General features: G+C 40.7%; 1 protein-coding gene across 2 annotated transcripts; it reads right to left on the reverse strand.

Annotated features, from left to right (window-relative positions):
* Positions 1 to 128: 128 nt before the first annotated feature.
* On the reverse strand, positions 129 to 5,566 carry TDT (tonoplast dicarboxylate transporter). 2 transcript variants are annotated; one of them, XM_089984905.1, is made up of 5 exons: positions 3,980 to 5,561; positions 2,931 to 2,974; positions 2,743 to 2,838; positions 2,095 to 2,605; positions 129 to 398 (listed from the first exon to the last, which is right to left on the reverse strand). In XM_089984905.1, exons 1-5 carry the CDS (start codon positions 4,851 to 4,853, stop codon positions 364 to 366), a joined length of 1,560 nt encoding a protein of 519 aa, XP_089841031.1. In that variant the 5' UTR covers positions 4,854 to 5,561; the 3' UTR covers positions 129 to 363. The 2 variants fall into 2 exon arrangements, with proteins under 2 accessions (XP_089841031.1, XP_089841030.1); XM_089984904.1 differs by lacking the exon at positions 129 to 398 and having other exon boundaries at positions 1,497 to 2,605; positions 3,980 to 5,566.
* Between the last annotated feature and the right edge of the window lie 6,271 nt (positions 5,567 to 11,837).

Genomic DNA, 11,837 nt, shown 5'->3' on the forward strand with positions numbered 1-11,837 from the left:
CGGTCAGGTCTGGGTCTGATATAAAATTTCACAAACTATACCTGGATCCATGTATTAATCGGACCTTCGAGCCCACACTCGGGTCTTAATCGGTTCTTCTTATTTATCACCATACCCGGACCCATAGAGATTTCTAACATATAAATACAAATTTAAGCGCACATTAATATTCACATGTGGTAAACATTGCTCATGGCCGTATCTTCACTCAGCTCATTAGCAAGCGACCACATAATCATTAAATTTTTTATGAATAAATCAAAAACAAAATGCCAAAAAAAATAAATAATATTAAAGTATGTGAGAATTAATTATATCACACTCAATCAGCACGATAGAATTGCACGCCTCTTATCATCATCTTCATGCTCCTCCTCCATTCACCAAAACTAAGGCACCTGCGACCACAAAGGAGTCCAAACAAAAACGCTACTTTCAGTTAAGATGCCATTTGATAGGCAGTCATACACTTTTCAAGGGATGGTAGTGGATCGAAAAAAAAAATGGAGATTCGTTTGAACTCGCCCTGTTTTGGACTGGGTAGGAAGGACATAAAACGGAGAATGGATCGGGAATAAAGGTGAAAATAAAAAACACATATGGATGTTAAAGTGGGGATGAATTTACTCTATACCCCACCCATCCTCGTCCCCGATCTCCGTTAATGAAATTATAAATATATAATATTATAAAATCTTTATATTTATATATATATACATATATTTCTAACCTTAAATTCTTTATCTTCTTATTTTTTTTCTTTTAAAATAGAAATAAAGTTATTTTGAAACGTGGAAGGGGCAGTGATGGGTATGGGGATGGACCCGGGATGGAGGGCAAATTTTTTAGATAGAAAGGGGTGGAGACCTTATCCCCCGCACCCGCCTCAGTCCAGTGCTATCTCTACACTCTTCCATCAAGTTAAAAGTCAGGTTTTTTTTCTTTTCTTATTAGTCCCTAACTTGTTTTACTAAACCAAAAATAGTCCCTCCCTCCTTGTCACTAATCTTATAAACGTTATCCCTTCTTCTTCTTAATCCTTAGCTCTGTGACAAATATTATGATGATATTTATAAAAATTTTACCAATATATCGCGAGAAATTGCCTGGAAGTTTTAAAATGACCATTTGTATGATGCATGATTGGTTTTGTAAGAACCAGCTTTTAAATCATCATGCTTAAATATGTTTTTTTAAAGCTTTAAACTCAACGGCTCACAATCTTCACAAATGATCAAGTATCAAAGAAATTGTATTTTCAATGAAAATACACTATCTAACAGTAGGAAATTCACCATGCCGAGCCTTTGCAAATAAAAAAAGTGTTAGAAATCGCCTATTCTAGTGACTTTTTTATTATACTAGAGGTATTTAAAACGTCTCGTCAGCTTTCTTAACTATGGTCAGTCCTTGTTCATGATTGAATGGCACATGACAAGGGAAACATTGGTCCTAAGAGAGAAAAAAAGGGAGGGTAAGATTACAGGAAGTGGAAATGAATTGGGATTTTGCCTATTATTTGAAAGAAAAAAAAGTCCCTACAAGCTAAAACAATAAAAGAAGACACCCACCAAGTAGGGTGTCAGCAGGCTTGGTTTATCTGGACCCGATGCCAACCAAACCCTATAGGTCTAATTAATACATGGATCTGAGTATAGTTTGTGAACTTTTATACCCGACCCGAGTTCCGATTAAAACCCATAATTTTTCAATGTAAAAATGATAAAAAAATATGATTTTACCGGGTACGGTGCAGGTTTGGTTCATGTAGTTCTTATCAGGTCCGGGTATGGTTTTTCTTATAATAGACCCTATTAGACTCAGGTTTGGACCCGATACCATACTCGAAAATCTGATTCAAGTCTGGTTCCACCTGGGTCCGAACCAAACCTGACCCATTGACACCCCTACCACCAAGGGTGAGATTTCGAACCAGGTGGAGCATTTCCAAGATCATAAACTCTATTGTAAAGAACAGTGTGTACCAAGGAAAGAGTTTGATGATCATGTTCACATTTCTTTCACACCCCAAACGCATCCCTAAAAAAAATGAAATGAGGATATCAACTTGCTTGAGGTAAATTAAGGACGCACCTAACGTAGGCATGAGCAGAGCAAGGGCTCCAATTCCTGCAAGTTTGAGGGGGATCCCCGTCTTGATCATGTCCTTGATTTCGATATGTCCTGTAGTGAAGCCTATAATGTTTGAAGGAGTTCCAGTAGGAAGGAGGAACGCGAACTGGGCACCGATCGCTCCAGGAACCATGAGGAGCAGGGGGTGCATCTTCATGGTGTTTGCGAGTTGGATGAGCAACGGAACCAGCAGCGTCGCAGTTGCATTGTTGGACGCGAACTCAGTCATGGTGCCGCTGATCAGGCACACCGCCGGTGCAACGCCCATGTAAGGCACCTTCTCCAGGAATCGAAGGCTCCGAGATAGCTCGTCGGCGAGGCCGCTGAGCCGAACGCCGTCTGCGATCGTGAAGCCTGCGCCTAGCAGCAAAATTATGCTCCATTGCAGCTTCTTGCATTTGTTCCAGTCCATCAGCGCCTCTCCTTTTTGCTTTTTGTTGGGGATTATGAATAACAAGGTTGCCATCAGCACCTGTTTGATGAGGAATATGAACATTGTTATAGCGTTTTAATTAGATTATTCTCTTCTTGCTTATTTTCATCTTTGATTCTTCAATCTTCAATTTGGAGTTCGTTAAAAAAGTAGGAGGGCTAGCTGGGAAAGCTTACACTGACGGTTCCATCCCCAACATGCCCATCAAACAGAACTCCCCACCCTGGGATATCGTTGGTTATATTCCTTGTCATCCACAATACCACCAGGCCCTGCACCACAAGTCTTCACTGTTAGATGCCAATCCTCAAGATAAAACACCATTGTTCATAAATTGGAAAATCCGTATCTAAAAGAGAAATACCCCAAAGACTAGAAGCACCATCTTTTCCTCGAACGCCATCGGCCCTGTTATAAACATGTATACCACAAAAATGGAATAAATCTCACAATGATAAATGAATGAACAAATGTGTGTGTGTGTGTGTGTGTGAGAGAGAGAGAGAGAGAGAGATTAAAAATCTTAAAAACTGAGCAGGATCAAAGAATTGCTGTCAACTTACTCGAATCCGGGGTCTGTTTATAACGTTAAATTTAGGATGGTTGTATGTGAGAACATTAAATTTTCGAAAATTTCGGGTAAAGATCAGTCTTTTTCACTTTGTACCCCGAAACGAGCCATGGTACCAAAAAATGACACTTCACCACATCTTTTCTTAGTTAAAGGGAGGCCTGAAACTAATTTAGTAGTTAAAAGATGCACATGAAATGCTTATGTTAGAAGGGACTTTTGTAAATCCAATCCAAACTCGCATACTCACAGGTTAGAAAGTACAAAATGAGACGGATCTATTTCTTCAAAATAATAGTCCTTAAAAGTCGTTTTCAGAAACAAAAGGTTCTTAATAAAACTTTAGAATTTAGACCAGTTAACTATTTGGAATCCACAAGAGAGTAGGAGGGAAAGTCGGACCCGCATCTACTTTGGTAATGATATGACCTTGAACGATCCAGATCTGACTGAGATTCCAAAAATTAACAAAACGTGTGTGGCAAAAAGTTAATACCCTAAAACGAGCTAGTGATATTGAGTTTGAATCACAGAAGTGTTCTCCAATCAGGTCTCGACATGACCGTAAGGAGGCTATTCTGTCAAGATCAATGGTTGAAACCGTGTCATATATCTAATGGTGACTAATCTTTGGACATGTGTGGTACGTATTCAGTCAATCCATCACCACTCGAAAAGATCAACACAGGAGTGACACCTGTCTCATTATAGTGGGACCCACTCCCAAAATGAACCAGGTGGCACGTCTTGTGTTGGAGTTTTATAATAGCTTTATTGTAAAACACTGTTTTATCTCAACCACGGCCATTCACTGCAATGCAAATGACAGTTGTGGCACTTACCCAGCAGCTCAAGCTCCCTCCTCAGGTTCTCCCTGTCCATGTAAACTGCTAGCTTTGCGCCTGAAGAACTTGGGCAGTAGAAGAAGCACAGCAGCCCCCACAGTGCCAAGAAGATCAACAAGGCCAACGGCAAGGCGAAGGCCGACCAGGCGGCAAACCCGATGGGCTTCTCCAGAGGGAAGTAGCTCTCCCACATCCCCACCAGGATGAGGTTAACCCCTGTCCCCGTGATGGTGCTCATCCCTCCTATGGTGGCCGAGTAGATCACCCCGAGCACCACCGCCTTGTAGAACCCCACGATCTCCGCGTCGTCGCTGCCGGCCGGGAGCCGCTGCAGCACGCCGGTTGCCACCGGCATCATCATCACCGTCGCGGCCATGTTGTGCATCCACATGCTCAAGAACGCGGTCGTGGCGCAGATGCCCAGCAGGAGGAGTCTCGGCTTCACCGGCTCTCCACAGAAGGCGGCCGTGATCCTGAGCGCCAACCGGCGGTGCACCCCGTAGTGCTCGACCGCGAGAGCGAGGATGAGGCTGCCGAGCACCAGCGAGATTACGTCGTTCATGTACGACCTCGCGACGTGCTCGGCATCCATGATGCCGAGCAGGGGGAAGAGGAAGAGAGGGGAGATGGAGGTGACGGGCACGGGCACGGCCTCCGTCAACCACCAGAGGAAGATCCAGGCGAGCGCGCCGAGCGTGTTCCGGCTGGCCTTGCCGGCTTCGAGCTCGACGAAGGAGACGATGGCCAAGCACAGTAGGGGTCCGCAAACTATAAAGATGTTTCTTGGTGAGATCCACGCAGGAAAATATCTGCAAGGCTGTTGAGGGGCAGGGTTGTGGAGGGGCAAGAGAGGAGCACTCGGGTTGTCCATTTTGGTGTAACTGCTTTTTGGAGGACACCCTTGATTGAGGTACACCAATTTTATACAGTTGGATTATGCTTCGATCGGTGTTTAATTTCTTGTGTGGGGTATGGACCAAGGTGACAATATGATGCCGCCATCTTTTAATAAAAAAGAAGACTAGCCAACTTGTATTATGTTCAAAACGATAGGAAAGGCTACTCAATAATATCGAATGAATAGATAAGGATGACTCTGCAGTCCAGGGAGGATAGAATCATTGAGAATTGCTCAAAAAAATATTCTGCATCTATAGTTCTTCATTCATCGGGGGACTTTTTTCGTAAAGGAAAAATCTCGAAATAAATTTTAAAAATAATCTTTTTGAAAAAAATCGGTGTTTTTAAATTTTAAAAGTACATAAAAATATATAATAATAGCAAAAATTATAAACATATTAATATATAACACCGCATTAATAACATGATAAGATCACATTGAATTATGATTTTTGAAAATATCGTTTTCTTCTCATCAATATATTGGTTAAAATAGAGAGATTTTGTTTTAAAAGGCCGATATTTGTGAATATGTGTGCATCTTGGAGATGATCCGAATTGAGAGCAGATCATGTCAAGGGTACCCGTGGACTCCCTGTGATGAACTGCATTCCAAACACCAACGTTTTGCTTTGTTTTCAGCTGTCCATTCTTTATGCCTTCGATGCTGTTAATCTAGAACATCAACGGCTCAAAAAAAAAACACAAAAAATTGTGGGATTAATCTAGGACGCAAGCATTCCATTGAAGGTGTTTGGGATGCCGTTCATCATCTCATGGATGAACGGCATCGGAGGTCTCCCCCGTCAGTAAGCCGTCATGGTGGCCCCTCATCATCTGATCTGCTGTCAGCATAATTCGGCTAACAGGAGGCTCGCCCACATATTCTGGGTTGGCCCAGCTGGCACTGATATGAGGCAAATCTTTAGAAGATTAAATAATGGTTGAAGAAAAGGGAAAAAGCTCCCTACACTCATTCCATCTTCCCCACCGTATTGCACCAGATTCGCCCTTTTTTTTGGCTATAGAACAAGGTGTCTTTTTGTTTTTTCTCTCATTAGTATGTAAGGGGTGACGTTGGGCGTTCAGGGTTCTAGGATTCGAATCGTGAGATATAACTGATTCTTAGAATTAGGAGATGGTATGATTCATCGGCCTGATTTCAGTGGGCTTTATGTTGAATATTTCAGATCGGATCCATGACTCAGTTTGACACTAATGAAGACTTCAGTGGGGAAGAGGTAAACTGAATGCTAAGGGTTCACATTCAATATGACCTGCATGTCATATTTTTTTTCACTATAAATTTGAGGCATGGTTGGTTGATGAGAGCAACCAAGGTTTTCTTTTTTCTCATTGGGTTCAGGTTCTACTCACCATCGACTTGATGGCTTGGGCTCATCGTGGGCATGAATAGGTTGAGGAGAACGCCGTGATATTCTTGCTTTTACATTCCAGTTCTGGTTTCTATGAACGCCAACACTGCATGCATACTTTCTCCCGTTTCTATGAATTATGCAGTTAATAACAGGAATTTAAATGGGTCAGACTCGGGTGGGATCTAAGCTGATCAGATTTGAAAGCAGCGTTAGATTTGAAGGAGTGAAACGTATCCAAACCGGATCTGATAATTTATATTCCGTTAAACTGATTTACAGAAGTAGATATATAGGACAGATTTTGTTAGACTTGGATTGGGATTAGGATGCGAAAATGCCAAAACCAAATTGGCTCGACTTGATTTGTGCTACTGATCATCAACCTGACTTCATGGACTCGGATATGGTCAGTCAGATATCCAAACCAAACCCCAATCTTTTTTACCTCCCAAGTTAAGAGCCAAATTTACGGTTGTGTTTGGATAGTGAGAATTTGGGAGATCCTTGGGAATCCAATGAGAAACAGGATCTGTCCATTTGTGCCGTTGATTTTGTCAAGGACCATGGTAATCAAGGGCCATGAATGGCTAGGGCAGGAAGGATATGAGATGGTTTGGAACTTTGGATGACGTGTCCTACTGAGAAGAATTAGACCGAGTGTGACTTGATGTTTTAACTCACAGAAGCCAAGTCAAGTGATCCCCACTTTCTTCAATACATGCTGCAGATTCTACAGGTTATCTGGGCATATAAAATGCTTGGGTGACCTGTCCACTTGGACGTATCCCAAGGGAAAAGATTTTCCTACTTCCTTAGCTTTGCTATCATGATCGCTTGGGATTGAGAACGATGATTGATTCTTCCTTGTTCCGATGGACTCTTCAAACCAATGGCGTTCATTACCATTTTCCCACCATTGTTGGTTGGTTTAGGCGAGCTAGTTCGGCTGTGGACAGCGTCGGGCCCTGTTTGGTGCCTTTGAACAAAAGAATCTCTCTCTCTCTCTCAGGAGTGATTCTCTTGGTTTTTCAAGGGCTACTAAGCATGCGGGGGTTGTTCGGCACCAGCACGTTAACAGTGGTAGTAGAAACAGGAGGAGCAACCCACTCAATGTTATGGCTTTCGATGGCAGGTCTCCATGAAGGTCGGTGAGGCCACACACTCTTAGAATTTTTCCTGATTGTGTGTCATGAAGTCTATTTGTTGAAATATCAGGAACTTGAATTGCCCCGTTAAGCGTATGTTTCTGGCTAATTGGGTTAGACAGGAGAAGCCTGACCTGATTGCTATTTGTGAAACTAAGATGGATGATGTTTCTCATTCTGTTGCCTCTGGTATATGGAGGGGTGCTGACTATTTTTTTTAAGCCTGCGGTCAGTCATTCCAGTGGTATCCTTATTTTGGGAAAGCAGTCTTTAAATATTTCTCAGCTGAACATGGGTCTTTTTCATTATCGATTGCCTTCATTTTGTAAGACAGTGGCAGGAGAGTCGTGGTCACTGTTGTGTATGGCCCTAATCATGCCGTCATGAGTCCTGCTTTCTATAATGACTTAAATAGGATCATCATCTCAAATGGGGAGTACCATTTTCTTATGGGGGACTTTAATTGGCTTTTGTCTACTCAGGATTCTAATAGCCCCATTCTTCCCAATCCTTCTATGCGAGGTTTTCAAGATTTTGTTCATCAGCATAACCTTTACCCAATTTCTTTTATCGAGGAGTGTTTCTCTTGGTCGAATAGGCGGATTTGCCCATGTTGTAGAGTTCTTGACAGGGTTTTTGTCACTCCAAATCTGCTAGATCTAATTCTCGATGTCAAGTGTGTCTTGCTAGCTTCTTGTATCTCAGGCCATGGTCAGTTAATCACTCTTTGGGGGGATGGTTTTAAATCCGCCAAGAGTTTTGTGCTTGAACAATGGTGGCTCCAGGAGCTAGACTTTCACATGATTATTTCAGACTCTTGGAACAAGCCCTCCAATGAGCAATGGGCGGCTATCCGGTGTCATGAGAAACTGTCTCGTCTTGTTAAGAATATCAAAGCTTGGCTCCATAATCGAGATGTGGTTAAATTTCAGCAAATAGCTACTTGAAAGCAAGAGATTTTAGCGTTGTATCTAACTATGTCTTCTTCGGAGTCTCTATCTGATTTGGACCTGCAGAGTTTGCAGGTCAGATCTATTGAGTTATCAACACTTTTGAAGAACTGGAGGGTCAAGGAGAAAATTAGATGGAAGCAGCAGACAAGGTTGAAATGGCTTGCGGCTGGAGACGGTAATACTAAATTTTTTCACTCATATGCTTCTCATCATCATAGGAGAAATGTCGTCCCATCAATCACCATTGGGAGTGTTTCATACTTTAATCAATATGTTATTTTAGCTGTCACTCAATATTTTAAAGATTTATATTTTGTTTTACTTACTGCGAAAGGTGTCATTGGTCCTGTTTCTGTTGGTTCTATTTAGCAAGATCAAGCCAGAATTATGCAAATAAAGTTCTTTGAAGATGAGAGTTTTAGGGCCATCAAAGGTTTGTCAGGCTGGAAAGCTCCAGGTTCTGATGGGTTTTATGTGGATTTCTTCAGAATTTTTTGGTCTTGTGTGAAGCTTGATGTTATTAACATGTTTGATGAGTTCTATTGCAACTCCAGATTGCCTATTCAAACCCATTTGGTAATTATTTCTTTAATTCTGAAAGATTATGCTGACATTGATATCTCTAGGTTTCGCCCAATTTCTGTTATGAGTGTTTTTTATTGGATGATCGCCAAGGTGTTGGCTAATAGGTTGAAGGTCGTGGCTCACAAAATATTTTCAAACTCTCAGTTCGCCTTTATCCACAACAAGAGGATTCACCATTCATTCATCTTGACCTCTGAAGTCATTTACTCCTTACATCTTAGTGGTCAACCCTATTTTTCTCTTAAATTAAATTTTCATAAAGCCTTTGATTCTGTGCATTGGCCCTTCTTATTTCAAATGTTATCCAATTTTGGCATTGGTCATCATTTTTTTGGGTAGGTGAGGGAATTGGTCTCTAATGCTCAGACTATGATTAAGATTAACGGTATTAGAGGTGGCCATATCAAGTTGGGGTATGGATTAAGGCAAGGCTGCCCTCTCTCACCTTTGTTGTTCAATGTCATTGTTGAGGGTCGCGTGGTGTTGCTCAAACGTGCTGCGAAGAAGCACCTGATAGATCCTTTAGATGTTCTGGATTTCTCAAATTATATTCTTATTTATTTTGATGATATGATTATTTTTTGGTGAGCAAACGTGCAACAAATGCTTAGATTCAAGCTTATTCTCCAGTTCTTTCTTTCTCTTTCTGAGCTTTTTCTAAATGATAGGAAATGCTCTCTTACTATGTTCAATGTTGAGTCTTCTATGCTTGCAGTGGGTCAGCAGATTTTTAATTGCGTAATCTCTGAGTTGTCGATGATGTATTTGGGTTTGTCGTTACAAGTAAAGCGCCTATCTTCCGCTGCTTGGGTTCCAACTATTCAAAAAGTGAAAACCAAGCTTTTTCGTGACAGGCGTCTTATCTCTCCATCGTTGATCGTCTGACTTTAATCAGACATGTTCTTTCTTCTATTTCTGAATTCTTCATGTCAATGTTTGTGATGTCTGTGGGTGTGGAGAACCAGATTTATTGTTTAATGGTGGATTTTCTTTGGTTTGGGTGTCAACTTCAGAGTAAGCGCCATTTGGTTGGTTGGCGAACGGTGGTGTTACCTAGGCGTATGGCTGGCTTAGGTATTTTTGCTCCAAGACAGAGGGGTATTGCTTTTGTGGCCAAGCAATGTTGGATGGCCCATCAACCAAGTTCTCCATGTGCTCATTTGCTTCATGTTAAATATGGTGCTCCTTATTTATCTCTTTTTCATCATAGAACCTAGGGGTTGGCAATCTTGCACTTGTGAAGCATGTGACTGAGAGCCTTATCGTTCTTCAGAGATCAAATTGGGGATGCGAAAAATTACGATCAGTGGTTGCAATGGGCGATTGCGCCAAATGGTGTGTTTCTCACCCACAAAGTGTATAGATCGTTGTTCTCCCCTGGGGCTGATTGATTACCTGAGTGTGTGTTATGGGCTAAAGGCCCTTCCTCAAGATCTCAGGTCTTGGCTTGGTTAATTTTGCATGATAGGGTTCAGACTCATAGTTATTTAAAGAAGTTGGCCTTTCAGTTACTTAGCTAGTGTGTGCTTTGTCAAGCTGCTGAAGAAACTACTTATTTATTTTGGTCTTGCTCAATCTTTGTGGCCCTATTTAATAGGACGTGGAGATCTCCGGACATAATTGTCAAAGAGGAGTCTTTTGTGCTTGATATGCTCCTGGGCCCTATTGGAATTAGACGATGCAAGCGGTGGAGACTGATCTGTAAGACGTGGTTGCTTACTACTTAGTGGTTTGTTTGGATGTCACGCAGTGATGCTACTTTCCGTCAAATTCCGATCGTCCTTAATAATCTTGTCCATAAAATCCTGGTTGATGTATATGTGATTCTACGTATGCATCTTAGAGACCTCTCCTTCCCTCTGAACAGTGTTCACTCATCGGTGGTTTCTTCTAATCCAACGAATCCCAGTTGAGCTTAGCTTTGTTGTCTTTTGATATCTGTCTGTCGTTGTTTTTAGCTTTTTATTTCTCTATATTTTAGTTTTGTTTTCTATATTGTTCGGTTCATGGGTTCAACATTTTGTTGATCTTCATGAGTGGTAATATTGATCTTCTTTCGTCTCTCTCTCTCTCTCTCTCTATATATATATATATATATATATATATATATATATAATATTTGGTGATAATAAAAGCACAAAAACTATTGAGTATAAATTACTTTATATATATATATTTTAGATATTTGTTTATAGATGAGACCTTATGGATGTGATCTACAATATTTGTTTAGTAAAAAACAGTTTCAAATCATATGATTACCATATGTAAGTACGCACTTCAAAAATAAATAGCTCACAATGTACTTAAATTTGATGGCTCAAAAAATTAAATTTATAGATCAAAATAACACGAACGAAAGTTTGATCCTTCACGAATAAACCATATTAAAAAAAAAAAACTGTGGTTGGGTTGAGTCGAAGCTTGAACCTATAATTTGTAGCTTGATAGTTCCATGTCTTATTGGCACCAAATATTAACTCTCTCTCTCTCTCTCTCTCTCTATATATATATATATATATATATATATATATAAAGAGAGAGAGAGAGAGAGAGAAGGCTTGTGCACAGAGTTTCCATGAACCACATGGATCTGTCATCCCATGTATCGCTTCGTAACCATGTCCAAACGAGCCAACTGAGAGCTAAAACTAAAGGCTATGGAGATTCCTAGCAAGAATTATTTACCAATATCTGCCAAATTATGAGTAGTGCCTGCGTCACCGTGTGTAAGATAGTTGTCACACACACACAGTGACAAACGTTTAAAAACTGCAAAATCTCACGATATTTTAAAAAAAAATCATAAATCTCGTGTTTTTTTTGACAAAATCTTGGCAATAAAAAAATGAATTAAAAAATATAAAAAAATAGTTTTTATAAGAAAATATTA

The sequence above is a fragment of the Nuphar pumila genome, chromosome 13 (genome assembly GCF_984573655.1).
Source record: "Nuphar pumila chromosome 13, dmNupPumi1.hap1.1, whole genome shotgun sequence".
Classification (NCBI taxonomy): Eukaryota; Viridiplantae; Streptophyta; class Magnoliopsida; order Nymphaeales; family Nymphaeaceae; genus Nuphar; species Nuphar pumila.